The sequence below is a fragment of the Leptonychotes weddellii genome, chromosome 6 (assembly GCF_054177405.1).
Source record: "Leptonychotes weddellii isolate Sample4059 chromosome 6, ASM5417740v2, whole genome shotgun sequence".
In the NCBI taxonomy this organism is placed as follows: Eukaryota; Metazoa; Chordata; class Mammalia; order Carnivora; family Phocidae; genus Leptonychotes; species Leptonychotes weddellii.
Genome location: NC_138374.1, coordinates 118,733 through 133,271, shown reverse-complemented (window position 1 = coordinate 133,271; position 14,539 = coordinate 118,733). Strand labels below are relative to the sequence as shown.

At 57.7% G+C, this 14,539-nt stretch overlaps 3 protein-coding genes and 1 pseudogene across 6 annotated transcripts in view; 2 read left to right on the top strand and 2 right to left on the bottom strand.

The window, feature by feature from the left end:
• Positions 1 to 3,118, top strand: part of MTG1 (mitochondrial ribosome associated GTPase 1) — a 16,048-nt gene extending 12,930 nt beyond the window's left edge. For all 4 annotated transcript variants that reach the window (XM_081823254.1, XM_081823253.1, XM_081823252.1 and 1 more), the window contains 2 exons: positions 1,999 to 2,111; positions 2,464 to 3,118. In XM_081823254.1, the coding sequence (XP_081679380.1) occupies positions 1,999 to 2,111; positions 2,464 to 2,597 (247 nt within the window). In that variant the 3' untranslated portion in view covers positions 2,598 to 3,118. The remainder of the gene's footprint in view (positions 1 to 1,998; positions 2,112 to 2,463) is intronic.
• Positions 3,107 to 6,049, bottom strand: SPRN (shadow of prion protein). Its single transcript, XM_081823257.1, has one exon. The coding sequence runs from the start codon at positions 6,047 to 6,049 to the stop codon at positions 5,612 to 5,614; it is 438 nt and encodes a 145-aa protein (XP_081679383.1). The 3' UTR covers positions 3,107 to 5,611.
• LOC102727382 (olfactory receptor 287-like) overlaps positions 6,021 to 14,539 on the top strand; it is a 29,654-nt gene continuing 21,135 nt past the window's right edge. Inside the window, 1 exon segment of the mRNA XM_081823256.1 lies at positions 6,021 to 6,097. The gene's annotated coding sequence lies outside the window, so the exon portion shown is untranslated.
• On the bottom strand, positions 9,805 to 11,594 carry LOC102750481 (olfactory receptor 6B9-like; annotated as a pseudogene).

Below are 14,539 nucleotides of genomic sequence, written 5' to 3'. Positions count from 1 at the left end.
CCACCCCCCACTCCAGCAACCCTCAGTTTGTTTCCTGAGATTAAGAATTCGTCATATCAGTGAGATCATATGATACATGTCTTTCTCTGTCTGACTTATTTCACTCAGCATAATACCCTCCAGTTCCATCCACGTCGTTGCAAATGGCAAGATCTCATTCCTTTTGATGGCTGCATAATATTCCATTGTATATATATACCACCTCTTCTTTATCCATTCATCTGTCGATGGACATCTTGGCTCTTTCCACAGTTTGGCTATTGTGGACATTGCTGCTATAAACATCGGGGTGCACGCACCCCTTCGGATCCCTACATTTGTATCTTTGTCAACATGATTTCTTCCTGTGTTTTCAGTTTCTGCCTTCTCCCGTCCTTAGGACTTGTTGCCCACGTGTTGGCCACGCGCCTGCAGCCCTGCGTGTCTGACCTGCTGCTCACACCCACCAGTGTGTGTCTCTAGCGTGTGTCACATCTTCTGTGTTTCTACTTCAGTTCGTAACCACGTGGACTATGGTTACAATAACTGGTCTAACATCTCTGCTAACCCTAACATCTGGGGCGGTTTTACTAACTGATTTTCTCCTCATGGTGAGTCTGTTTCCCCACTGTCCATGCTTGATAATGTTTGCTTGGCTGCTGGGCATTTTGCGTTTTGTCTCTTTGGATGATGGGCATCTTTAGGTTCCTGCACAAATCCTTGAGCTTTGCTTGGGATGATTGTCTGGAAATGGTTGCTTCCAGACCTATGGGTCTGGAGCTGTTGCCCCAAGTGGGGCGGTGCCCTCCCCTGCCCTGTGTACCATCCACCTGCTCCTGGCTCTGTGTGAGCGCTGGGCACGGTCCCTCTGCCCTGCTCGGGGTCTCTCCTGGCCTCTGGCTTTGGAGAATTTCCTTTCTCACATGTGCTGAGCCCTCCTCTGCTAAATATAGAGGTTGGCCGATTTCTAGAATTCTCTCTCTGGGCAGCTCTGGCCTCTGGTTCGGCTGGTGGTGTCTCCGCTCCAGCAACCTCCTGGGCTCTGTGGGGTCAGGAGGTGCCGTGCGGGGCAGTGGCGGGTGTCCGTTTACATTCTTCATGGCTTGATGTCTGGTGCCTTGGACACCGTTCTTTTGTGTGTTTTTGGTTGTTTCAGGGGAGGTAAATTCAGTTGCTGTTATTCTGTTTTGCATGGAAGTAGAATTTCAAATTTACTTTTTTGCATCATTTGTGTGGGAGTCTGGGCATCTGCGGTCCTGCAGCATTTCTAGAGAATGTTTTTAGAGAGTTTCTAGAGTCCCTGCAGGCGGCAGCTCTTGGCTGTGTTGGTGGGAGTGCTCTTCTGGGGACAGCTCTCAAGGTCGCCAGGACAGAGGGCCTCGTGGGGCTGCCGCCCTCAGAAGTTTGACTTAGGACCTGCATTCACAGCGTTCAGACGCCCTCTGAGATGGGCACTCCAATGCCCACATGGGGGCTGAGTCCATGTCTTAACTTTCCCCATGGCTGAGCCCTGCCCTCCACTGTGGACCGTGAGGCAAATCCACCGTTTCCTCTGCCATTAGGCGGTCCAGGGTGGAGTTTCCCGGCTCCCAGGGTTCGGGGAGGTGCTTGTCTGTGGACGAGGTTTGTCTCCTTCAGCCCTTCAGGGTCAGACATGCCCGGCCCTGTGCTGGCCTTTCTCATCAGGCCCAGAGCCGGAGTTGTGTGGGACAGGGAGTTCACGGGAGCCACCGGGCAGTTCTCAGCAGTGGTGGGTGCTCAGTGTGCTGGTCCGAGGGCTGCAAAAACGCCAAGCACACCTCGTTCCTTCTCCACTGGAGAGAGTGCTGGTGCTCCTGGCGTCCCTGACCTCGTGCGGCTGCCCAGAGGCCCTGAGTGTCTCCAGTGGCTTGCCGTGCTGACCGAGGGCTCCAGGCCCCGGGCCTGCTCAGGAACGGGGTGGATGCTGCAGCGACGGGCTCCGGTGGGGTCCGTGGTCCTGGCCGTGGCTCCCCTCCCTGACCGTTGGTCTGCGTGTAGGTATGTGCAGCACTACGGCCTGGCCGCAGCCTGTGATGACATAGCCGGGGTGCTGAAGCAGGTGGCTGTGAGGCTGGGGAAGACGCAGAAGGTGAAGGTGCTCACAGGCACAGGTGAGACGTGGAGGCCTCGGCCCCGGGCTGGGCTTGGAGAACCAGCCTGTGAGCGGGCTGCAACTGGCGGGGAGGACATTGCGGGCACATGTGGCTTTTCTGGAAACGGAGGTGCTGCAGAGGAGGGGGCTCAGGGAGGCCCTGCCTCGCGCTGGGTACACCCTGTGTCCCACCCCTCTGAAGCCTCCTGAGGTCAGGCACCACTGCCCAGACTCTGTGGTTTTTCTTGGTGCCCAAGCTCCACAGGTACCCACCGTCAGTCCCTGAGGACGGGCAGGGAGGGGTGCCTCTGAATCCTGGGTCTGCCCTGCACAGAGGTGCCTTCCTCCCCAGACTGTCTTGTCTCCCCCAGGGGATGTGAACGTCATCCAGCCCAACTACCCCGCGGCAGCCCGAGACTTCCTCCGCACCTTCCGTAGCGGGCTGCTCGGCCCAGTGATGCTGGACAGGGATGTCCTGCAGAGACCCCCCTTGGCACACCCCTGAACCAGTCCAGCTGGCAGGGGCCTCACTCCCGCCTGGCCCTTGGCACCAGAGATCGGGACATCCCAGGCCCTCACAGCCAAGAATTTGACCCTGGGACTCCCTTTCCCAGAATCTCCATGCTGGTCACTGTACAGTACTCAGGTCTCGTCTCTAGGAAGGAGCCGGTACCTGCTGCCCCTCCGGGCCTGGCCAGCTGCTGGTTACAGGGCACGGTGCCCGGAGTCTGGACATCGGGGCTGCTGACACCTCTGAGCTGTCCCTGTGTGCCTCACACACGCTGAGTATCTCTTAAGGAGAAGCTGATGTTTTCTTAGGAGGTGAGAAGACAGTCTGTAATTTAAACATTTCAAAAGCCTGTCTCTGCTGGTGGCTCATCTGTCGTGCATCAGTAGCAGCTTGGGCCCACGTGTTAAGGCCCCTCTCGGCAAGAAAAATTGGGATATGAGCCACTTAGCAAGGGTTCTTGTGTTAGGTCCTTGATAGTGTCCTGGGTCCTGCAATAAAGACAATTCTATTTGCCAGCAGAGTGTTTATTTCACGACACGACTAAAATGTGCACACATGATGGACAGGAGGGTCCAGAGAGCCGTGGCAGGACCCAAGGATTGTCTGTCCCCAGCTGCGTACAGGCTGCGAGGGTCACTGGTGTGGTCAGTGGGGACTCCAGAGCCTCCCACTGCCTCCGAGCACCTTCTAGCTAACAGGACAGTGGGACTCTTCCCCGGGGAACTTGACCTAGCAGGCTGCATTCCAGCAAAGGGCAGAGGAAGGAAAGGGGGTGGGGGTGGACCTGGTCAGCTGCTTCGCCTCTTCTGTGTCCAGTGGGGGCCTGGCCTTCCTGGAAACACCTGAGTTTCCGCAGGGCACCTCCCCTCCTGAAGGTGCCCACACCCGGAGCACACACACTGACCTCTCCTGAGATTACCCGCCCTGGGCACTGTCTGCTTCCTGCTGGCCCTGACCAGTAGAGTGGGAAGAACTCAAGCGTGTGTTGGTGCCAAAGGCCAGACACACTCCCGGAATCAGGTTGGTGTGTGAAATAAACTCTTGACTTGAGAATGCTGTTTCTGCCCCACCCACCACGGGGTGCCGTGCGGCCTGTGAGCGTGCAGGAGAGGCTGGCCCACGCCCCAGCCCCTCAGGTAGACCCGAGTCCCTGTGCAGACTCTCCTGCCTGCAGGTGCAGTGGCAGAATGGCCACACTGCCCACGAGGCCACAGCCTGCTGGTCTTTGGTCTGGAACGGAGGGAGGGGCACTGGGCTTGCTGTACCCCGAGTCTGCCGGCACTGTGAGTACAGGTGGATGCAGGGAGCTGTGTCCTGCAGCTCTGGGTCCTGGTCTTTGGAGAGAGATGCTTGGTCCAGGGGTCTGCTGGTAGCTTGGAGACCCTCACCCTAACCAGACCTGGGTGTCAGCTGTGGGAGAGCAGAGGTCGCAGGTCCTCCCGGCCACCCCCGCCCCCGGGAGGTGCTGGTGTCCATCAGCTGAGTCCAAAGGCCCCATGGTCTGGGGGCTGGGGGCGGGTGTGAGGGCATATTCTGGAAGGCAGCCCAGCAGCAGGTGAGGCTTTCAGTGAGCACCGAAGGAGGGAGAGATCCAGAGGATCCAGGCCTGGGACATGGTCCTGCTGTGGGATGTGGGGTGGAGGATGTGGTAAGGAGCCAAGGCCCCCAGGGCTGAGCTCACGGACTGTGACCCAGGCCCGAGGCTCGAGGGAAATGGGCCTCTGGGTGCCTGACGAGCAAAGGGCTGGCTTTCTGCAGAGGGTGCTTGGGTGCCAGAGGCAAACCCTTGCAAGGCCCGCCTGGCATTTCCTTAGAGGCCTCTCTGGGGGTCTCTCCTGTCCCCAGACCAGCCTCAGATGCTCAGACAGCTGTTGGAGGGGGCTCAGCTTCCCGGCTTCTTTTGCTGAGCCCAATACTCTCACATCTGTCTGTGTTTGCTGGGTGCTGGGTCGGCCCCCGGCCGCTGCTGCCCACCTCCAGGGACCTGCCTTGTGGCCGTGTTGGTTGCTGGTTCTGACTTGAGATCTGACCTGCGCATTCACACCATTCACACCTTGCCCTCTCCTTCGGGCGGAGCGGGGGGAAGGCGCCAACTACAGATCTGCTTGAAGCAAAAGCAGGCTGTCCCTGGGGAGGGCTCTTATGGGGAGTGGTCATGCCATCCCTGAGGACCAGCGAGCACTGATTCCAGAATGTGAACCTAAACCTCAAAGGAAATGAAAAGCTCTTGAAATTTAAACAATGTGGTTTTCCCCCCAAAATAGGTCCCAAGGAGAGTGACTTGTTTCAAGCGGGAGCAAAGTGGCCGCAAGAGGCCCCTAGTCTTGAGGGTGCCCAGGGAGGGGCGCGCCTCTGGGCCTGAGGGTGGGCTGGCAAGGCTGTGGGGCAGCTGTGGGGCAGGGGTGCTCTGGGCCTTGAAATTCCCAGACTGCCTCTTCTGGACAGGTGGTAGGCACAGCACAACCTGAGAGAAACCTCTCTTCTTCCCCAGAGCCACTAGTCCTTTGGTCCATTCTGGCTGCTTCTGTGGGGAGGGCCCCAGGGTCCTCAGGGCCCGCCTCTTTGCCTGGTGGTCAGCACTGTCCATACTCCTCAAGTGTCTGGGATGGGGTCAGGGGAGCCAGAATGGCTTGAACATCCTGGTTTGGCACATCTCTCTGGGCAGCTCGGGAGAGACGGTGGCTGCTGGCCAGGGTGGCAGCACAGGCACCCGCCTTTCTGGCTGGGGAGGACCCTGACCTCCAGGCGGTAGGTGGGGCATCCTGGAACTGATGGGCCCTGGTCCTCTGGTCGGGTGGGAAATGGGGAGGCTGGAGAGGGACTTGGGCAGGGCGGAGAACAGGACGCAGCCTCCGGGTGCGTGAGAGGTAGGACAGGCTCTCTGGGTCGGAGGCGGTGGGCAGCGGTGGGAAAGGGCGCTCGGCGACTGGCGGTCTCAGGGGCCGGCCGGAGAGGCCTGCGGGGAGGGCGCCGGCGGGGGGCCAGATCTGGCCTCGAGCCCGGCCGGCCTACGGCCGCAGCAGCCCCAGGGCGCCCAGAGCGCCGCCCAGCAGCAGGCAGAGGCACGGGCTGCTGGTGGGCCCCACGCCCGAAGTCCATGCCCGGTAGCTGTAGAAGCCTTGGCCCGTCCGGTTGCCGCCCGGTGCCGCGTCCTCGTCGTCCTCCAGGTCGCGCTCCCCGGGGCCCGTGGCCCTTCTCCAGCTGGAGCCCGCGGCCAGGCCCGCGGCCGCCCCGGCCGCCGCCCCCGCCGCCGCCACGCGCAGGGAGGAGCCCGCGTAGCGAGGCGCCGGCCTCACGCGCACCCTCGGGGCCCCGCGCGCGCCCCCGCGCAGCCCTCCCCGGGCGCTGCCGCGAGCCCCTCCACGGCCACCCTTGGCCGCGCCGCTGTCGCAGAGGAAGGTGGCGGCTAGCAGCAGAGCCCAGCAAGTCGCGGCCGTCCAGTTCATCTTTGCGGAGCAAACCTGCGGTAAAACGCGGAAACGACCTCAGCTTCTGTGAGGATCAGGGGACCAGAGGACTCGAGGCCAGGGGCTCAGGGCCTGGGGACAAGAGCTCATGGGCTCTGGGACAGGGGGCTTAGGGACCAGGGGGCTCAGGGGCGGGGGCTCAGGGGCCTAGGATAGGGAGCTCAGGGCCTGGGGACAGGGGCTCAGGGACCAGGGGGCTCGGCCTGGACACAGGCCTGGGGGACCAACGGGCTCAGGGCTTGGGGACAGGAGACTCAGCATTTGGCAGTACAGGGGCCCCCAGCATCTGGACTACCGGCTCGGGGCCTGGGTGGGCTGGGAGGATTAGGCATTCAGGCCTGGAGAGAGGGTGGGAGTCTTGTTCAGTGACGAGTAAGGGTTGAGTTGAAGGGTGAGAGGGTTGAGCACCTGGGGGTTATTCTGTGCCTGGGGCTGAAGTGGGAGCAAAGAATGGGGGGTGGTGAACACCCTGCGGTCGGGGAGCTGAGACCTGGAGGAGGGGGCCCCATATCCTGGGCTGCCCTGGGACCACCGACCCAAGCCTCCACGGCTTGGCGGGACCAGAGGCCACATTGGGGTGGGGGATATATTTGAAGGACACAGTCTCGGGGACCGAGCGCCCCCAAGGATCCAGATCACCGTCTGGAGAAAGGACCAAGCGTGTGCCTCTGCCAGCCTCTTCCAGACCCTTTGGGGCAGCGCGCATCGGGGGCAGAGCCCGAGCAGGGGATTCTGGCCTCGCGGGCGGCGCGGAGACGCGCGGCGGTGACACAGTGCAGACCCCGCCCCCGCAGCCCGGACCCAGGGCACAGTTCCCTCCCGCCCCACCCCCGCGCCATGCTCCCCCCCCCCCCCCGCTTGGCTGAGCAGATGGGGCGGGGGACCGGGACGCGACGCAGGGCCTAATCTGAGCGCAGGGATTCGGGTGGCGGCTCGACCCTTCTCCAGGGCCCCTCCGATCCTCTCGCGGCGCCTCCATCCCCAGCCCCGCGGTTGCCCGCCCCAGCCTTCCGGTGCGCTCGGATCCCGCCGTCCGGCCTTACCTGCCACAGGCTTCTCTCAGAACCGCGGGCTGGAGTGGCCGCTTCACCGGCCGCGGCAGAGCGGGAAGGAGCGGGCTGTGGTGGAGACCCTGCACCCGAGCGCGGAGTCTGGATTTTGCGCGAGGCCTCCGCCCTAGGGTTGGGGGCGGGCAGACGCGGAGGCTCATCCCCCGGGAGACGGGAAGGGAGGAGAAAGAGGCAGTCTGTGAGGAGCGCTCAGCCCCTCTCGCTTCCCAGCACCTTCATCCTCGCTGCATCCCGTCCTAACCTTCACCCCGTCCGCGCCAGCCCCCCACCCCATCTCCTGATTCCACACACGTCCACCCCATTCCGTCTCCATCACCCAGTGGGCACCCAACCCCATCCCATTTCTGCTGCACACAGCGCCCCACAACCTCCATCCTCCCTCCACCCCTCCTCCTCCCCCTCCCTCGGACACTCCACCCCTTTCCCACCCTCTGCACCCTCTCCCGTTCCCCATCTTCATCCCTGCCCCAGGCGATGTGTCCCAGACACGGGCCGCGGAATGCTCTAGATCCTGGCGTCTAGTGCTTTTCACCGGGGAGGCCCAGAGAGGAGAGGATGATTATCCAGGGCCCCAGGATATCCGGAAAGGAGATAATGGGTGACCTTCTAACATTCTGCAGTGCCACTGTTCAGATCCCTCTGGGGAGCCCTCACCGTGGCCCCTCCACAGCAAGGGTACTTGGAACCCCACTGCCACACCCAGTCGGCCTTCCCAGTCCCTGCCGGATGTGACTCTGGGACTTCTTGAAATGGTGCTATCTTGTTATCCACCTTTGTGGATATCCCACCCAGCCTCTCCGCCTGGAGACACCAGGCTCTCTTGATGACTCCACAACCTCCTCAACTGTGACCTGATGTGACGTGACCTCTCAGCTTCCATCAGACCCTCTAGATCCCCAGAGGCTCAGAACTGCTGCTCCACACACAATCCTGTACCCCGAATTCCTGTGTTGGAGGCCTGACCCCTAGAACCTCAGAATGTGACTGTATTTGGAGACGGTGTCTTTACAGAGGTAATTAAGGTAAAATAAGGTTAGTAGGGCAGGCCCTGATCTAATCTGACTGGTGTCCTTATAAGAAGAGGAGATCAGGGAGGCGCCTGGGTGGCTCAGTCGTTAAGTGTCTGCCTTCGGCTCAGGTCATAGTCCCAGGGTCCTGGGATCGAGCCCCGCATTGGGCTCCCTGCTCAGCGGGAAGCCTCCTTCTCCCTCTCCCACTCCCCTCCCCCTGCTTGTGTTCCCTCTCTCGCTGTCTCTCTCTGTCAAATAAATAAATAAAATCTTAAAAAAAAAAAGATCAGGACACAGACATGCACAGGGACAGCCATGTGAGGACACAGGGAGAAGGTGGCCTTCTGTGAGCCAAGGAGAGAGGCCTCAGAAGGAACCAGCCCTGCCCACACGCTGTCTCAGACTTCCAGCCTCCAGAACCACGAGAAAACGAATTTCTGGTGTTTAAGCCACCCCATCTATGGTACTTTGTTATGGCAGCCCGAGTAAAGTAATAGAGAACCCAAGAGTTTCTAAAGTCCATATGGAAAAGTAAAAAAAGTACTAATATAACTCATTTTGAAAAACAAGATCAAAGAAGAAGGACACCTTGTCAGATATTAAGATGCTATAAAAGGTCATGGTAATAACACTACCTAGTCTTGGCAAGGAACAGAGAGCAGTACAGACAAACAAGAGGATCACTAACAGACTCATGGAGGAACTTACACATGCCTACAGGAGTAGAACAAGATTGAGAATGTGATGGAGAGTGGGAAACTAAAAGAACCAAACGGAAATTCTAGAACTGAAAAAATACACTTAAAAACGCAGGTTAGATATGGCCAGGGAGAATTAGTAACCTGGAAGATGAGAAGAAAATATCCAGAAGAAAACACAGAGAGAAAGCAAGTGTATACAACGTGCTCTTGGGGCAGAGGGGACGCTGCAGCAGGCCCGCCCCACACAGACCCCACACGGACCCCACACGGACCCCACATGGATGTGGGGAACCAAAAGGAAGCAGTGGAAGAATGGGGCAGAGGCAGTGTTTAGGGGCACAGTGCTGACCATTTTAAAAAACCAATGAGGCAAAGCACAATTCTAGAAACATCACAAATTCCAAGCATGATAAATACAAAGAAAACAATACCCTGGCAACCAAACACCAAACGTCTTGTTAGAAGATCTTGAAAGCTTCCGGAAGTGGGGGAAACCCAATTACCTAAAAGGAGTAAAAATAAGCTGACTTCTCCACAGACATAAGGAGCAGCTGACAACACAGAAGTGTGGTTTGCAGAGCTGATGACAGCCGGGTGGTCAGAAGCCAAGAGGCACAGATAAAAAACGTGTCACACGAGCAGCCAGAAGGGAAAGGAGGCTAACACAGCTGTACTCGTCAGACCGAGTCGGCTTGAAGCCTGACAGAGGAAGGCAAAAAGCATTACTGGAGACAAAGAGTAACACTTCTTAATGATAAAAGGTTAAATTTAGCAAGATGACAACACAGTTCTAAATTGCAGAACCTCAAAATAATAAAGCAACGCAATAAGAGAATATTTACAGCACCAAATCATTTCCATGAATTTAAAACTCTCACATGCCAAGCAACATGACATGTTTGCAGATACATGGGTACTCTCCAAGGGCACACACCAAACACATGGCACCGGGGGCCACTGCAGGGGAGGGACTGGAGTGTGGGAAGCAATGGGATCAAGTAAGAAGCACTCACCCCGACCAGGGACAATAGCCCAATAAGAAGGAAAATGCTGGGTCAACCCAATTTCTGCCCCTAAGTGCCAGAGAACAAAGAAGAGGCAGAAAAGCCAGGTATGGGTAGGCCATCTACTCACTAGACCCGTCAAGTTGTAAGTCAAATGACATTCTTGTTTCTGAGAAAAGGTGGCAAATGTGTGGCCTATGGCACCGTCGGGCCTTGCCCGGACACTTGGTCCACTGTCCAGCCAGCTGAGGTTGGTTGCAGAATCTGCTCTTAGGCGCCAGACCTTAGGCAATGGAGGCCATCTCGGTGGGCTTAGGGACAGGGCAGGTGGGGCCCAGCAGGGCAGGAAGCGGGGCTGGTCACCATGGAAACTGGCCATGTCCCAGGTGGTGAAGGGAGTGACAGTGAGGAGGGGTCTTCCTGTGAGCCGGGGTCTGCACTCTTCCTGGCTGATGGCCCTGCTGGGGAGCGGTCCCCCGCTCAGGTGCTCATGCTTCTTGGGAGAAGTGGCAGGAAGCTCCGGCATTTCCCCTGCTTGTCCAGATGCTCTCGTGGGCACCCTGTGTTCCTGGCAGCTCTGGTGCAGAGGAAGAGAGCCTGGTGGCGGGCAGGAGGCTGTGAGCAGATGAGAGGAGGGGCATTTGGGACTTTTCCTCCTGCAGCTGGCACTCAGGAGGGACCGGGGCTCGGAGGAGTTTGGTCAGAGCCTCCCTGATGTCACGATTCTGCAGGCAGTGAATGCTGGGATTGGGCAGTGGCGTCACAACTCAGTAGACCACGGACACCAGCTTGTTGAGGTCGAAGGAGCTGGTGGTGTGAGGCCAGGCGTACATGAAAATAGTGGTGGCGTAGAAGGTGGCCACCACCACCAGGTGGGAGGCGCAGGTGGAGAAGGCTTTCCAGCGGCCGGCCCATCCCAGGATTCTCAGCACTGTGGCCAGGATGTGTGCGTAGGAGACCATGGTCACCAGCAGGGAGGTTGCGAGCACAGCCAGGGCTGCCACGAAGTCCAAAACTTCGAGGTGTCAGAGTAGGGGTGAGATGTCACAGAAGAAGTGGTTGAGGACATTGGGGCCACAGAACCTGAGGCGGAAGATGAGAGCCATGGACACGAAAGAGGCCCGGAAGCCGCCCAGCCAGGCGCTGAGGGCCAGGTACAGACAGAGCTTCCAGTTCATGGTGGCTGGGTAGTGCAGCAGGCGACAGATGGCCAGGTGCCAGTCACAGGCCATGGTGGCCAGGAGGAAGCACTTGGAGGAGCTGAGCGAGAGGAAGAGAAACAGCTGGGTGAGGCATCCCGAGTAGGAGATGGTCCTTGCCCACACCAGGAGGCCAGCCAGCAGCTTGGGGACGGTCACTGAGGTGTAGAGGGTCTCCAACACGGATAGGTTGGCCAGGAAGAAGTACATGGGCGTGTGCAGTTGATGGCTGGCTCGGATGGTCACCACGATGACCAGGTTCTCCAGGATGGTCACCAGGTAGATGATGAGGAATACCCGAAAAGCAGCTCCCGAAGGTGGCACAGTTCTGGGAAGCCCAGTAAGATGAATTCTGTTACCAGGATCTCAGTGGAGTTGCTCATGGCCCTCCCTGGTGGGGAGGTTCCTTCTGAGCACCCTGGAAGAGCAGAGAGATGCAGGTGTGACTGTCGCTGAGGGCTGAGAAGGGTCTCTCAGCTGCCCTACTGACCTGTCTCCACCCACCCTAAGTCTAACACATAGTTACCCAGAGCTAGCACCCAGCAAAGGGGCGTTGGGTGCAGATGCTCTTTCTCCCGACTTCATATAGAAGCCCTCAGGTGTAGGCTCTTCCTGCCCCAACACACAGGTACAGGGCCAGGTGTGTGTGCAGCCATATGCACACACATACACACCCCCCCATCCTTCCAGGCGCACACACACATACGCACACCAGGTGTGCATCCCCCTCATCTCCTCCCCAGGTGCATATATACTTCCACACACACACCTAGGTGTGCGCAACACACAGCAAGAGAGAAGACCCATTCTGTCTGGTGTGCCTTTTCGGGCTGTGTCCCTGGGCACTTTCCTGGTCTCATCCAGGTCTCCTCCCAGAATGCTCCTTCATGTTGCTCATGCCTGGGGAAGGGCACCACGTCTATCTGATGGCCAGTGAGCTCTCTAGGGCTGAGCAAAGTGGCCAGGGGATTTGCAGAAGGGAGGGAGGCTCATCCCCAGCTTTGATGTCTCCAAGTAGACCATGCCTGAGCCAGCCTGAGGTCTTCATCTTGTGTTTTCTGAGCAGCAAAATGGCTGTTTGGGGGATGGGCAGAGCGGTCCACTCAGAGCGGCTAAGGCACTGCGCAGTTTAGGACTTTGGTAGGACACCCCTGGAGTTAGGTGTCTGAATGATGGGCAGATCTCGGGGAGAGGGTCGGCAAGGGCAGAGCTGGGGCAGGGGTCCCCGCTGGCGGCCCAGAGGCTCCTCCCGGCTTTCCTGCCCCTCTCGGGGGAGGGTGAGCCTCAGGACCCTCCTCTGCTCCGCCCTGGGAGTCTGGGGAGCTGGCCGGGGTTCGAGCTGTCCCCATGGACAAGAGTGCCCGACGGAGAGTCCTCCGGGCCCCGGGCCGAGGGGGCGGCCGCTCCTGCTCACCCCGGGAGGGGACCGCGCTCGTGGAGCTGCCCCCGGCGACCCTCAGCCCTGCTGGGAGCGGGCTGTTGGAGGGTGGGCTGCGCGGGCTGCTCAGAGCTGGGGGGGGGCACAAGCCGGGGTGCGGAGGGATGAGGACCGCCCCCCAAATTCTTGGTGAAGTGTCTGCAGGACAGGGGGTGGGGCGTCGGTCGGTGGGACCCGCTTGGACCCCCAGGCTGAGGGCACCGGGGGTTCGGGGTATTAGGGCCCGAGCGCTGGTCCAGGATCTCCTGCCCTGCGGTCTGTGCGGCCCAGTCTGGGGCTGGAGACCCTCCCGGAAGGCGCGGTCCGCCTAGGCTTCCCCAGGCCCCTTGCCTCAAGAACCACCTTCCCCCGCAGGAGATGCGGGGCCTCCGCCGGGCCTCCGCCAGACCTCCGCAGGACTTCGAGGGTCTGTGGGAAAGCACGCCGCATCTCACTCGCTCCCGGCTGCCTCTGGACCCAGGTGGTTTTTATCCAGCTCACTAGCGGCCTTGCCCCCCACCCTGGTCTTCTGCTCTGGGTCTGGAGGACTCTGCAAATTCTCACCTGGGCGGGACTCTCAGAACAGTTTGTGGAGGAGCGCTGCAGGGTCCCTGGAGGGAAGGTGTAAGGCCTTCCCGCTTTCTCCGCAGTGACAAATAGGTCTTTGCATGTCTCCTGCCCTCCAGGCGCCCAGGCACGGGTGAGGCCCGCCCTCAGCCCCGCCTCCAGCCTCAGGGCCCTTCCCCTGAGGTTCAGTTTATTTCTTTTCCACGCATGCCCTTTATTCATTTAGTTATAAAGTAATATGTATAACCACTTGTAAACCTACTCCTGGTGCAAGACGCAGACACTCAGCTCCTTTCCTCCTGCACCCTGTGCTCCCCTCTCTGAGGGACCACTCTCTGGAATTCCCTTGCCGCTTCATGTATTTTAATTACAGATAACAATATCGTTTAGTTTGCTTGTATTCAGACTGTAAGGAAGGGTGTCCTGCTGTATGTTGTCCTTTGGGTCTTGCCTTTTCCTGTCCCTAAGATTCTTGCTCTTCTTGGCAGCTGGGCTGCATTTATTTGACACCTGTATAATAATCTGCCCCATCTCCTCAACTCAGTGGACTCTGGCTGCTTCTGCCTGGCCCCCTTCCCTGTCTGGTGGCTTGAAAACTCCCAAGGCAATAAGCCAGGAAAGTTGAAACCCCTTCCCTTTGCTTTCCATCTCTCAGGGTCACCATCTTTCATTACCTCACGTTCAGGGTCTTGAAAACCACTTTTTTTTTTTTTCACATATTTTGTCTGTTTCCTTTCAGGTGGGACAGTAAATTCAATTTCTGTATTCCATCTTGGCTAGAAGTGGGAGTCAAAGTTCAGTCATCCCCTGCACTTACATCTGCCTCAGTGTCCCCGAGCTCCAGTGTGTGTCTCCTCCCTTTGGCCCCCAAACCATGCATGACATCCAGAACTCCCGTCCCTTTACCTGCCCTCCAGGGACATGGTCCTGCATTGCCTCTTGTCCGACATCCGAAAACAGTTGTTAAAGACATACAGTATTTGTGTAATTATAGTATTATATATAATTATAATCATATTGTATACTTTATTTAATTTTGTCATTGTTTATGGTGGAGGGCTAGACTGATACAAGCTCATTTTTTTTGTGGCTGGAAACATCTTTATACATTCTCAAAATGAATAGTCTCTTATGTGTTGCAATATCTTCTCTCAGTTTTTAACTTATTTTTCATTTTCTTTAAGATGTCTTTTGATGAACAGATGTTCTTAAATATTTTCACATGCTTTTAATTAAGGTATAATACAGCCGAATCTACTCTTTTTAGTGTATAGTTCTGCAAATTTTGGCAAATGTATATAATTATGTAACCACCACCACAATAAAAATATAGAAGGGTTCCAACCTCCAAAATTTCCTCTATGCTGTCCCTTTGTAAATAAACCGCCCCATCCCCAGTTCCTTGCAAATCTGTTTTCTGTTCCTATAATTTTGACTTTCCAGAACGTTATATAAATAGTATCAAAAGAGTGTCCTATTTGAGTCTGGCTTCCTTTACTTA

Coding starts and splice junctions, on each gene's coding strand:
- SPRN (XM_081823257.1), bottom strand. CDS start 6,049: ATGAACTGGACGGCCGCGACTTGCTGGGCTCTGCTGCTAGCCGCCACC.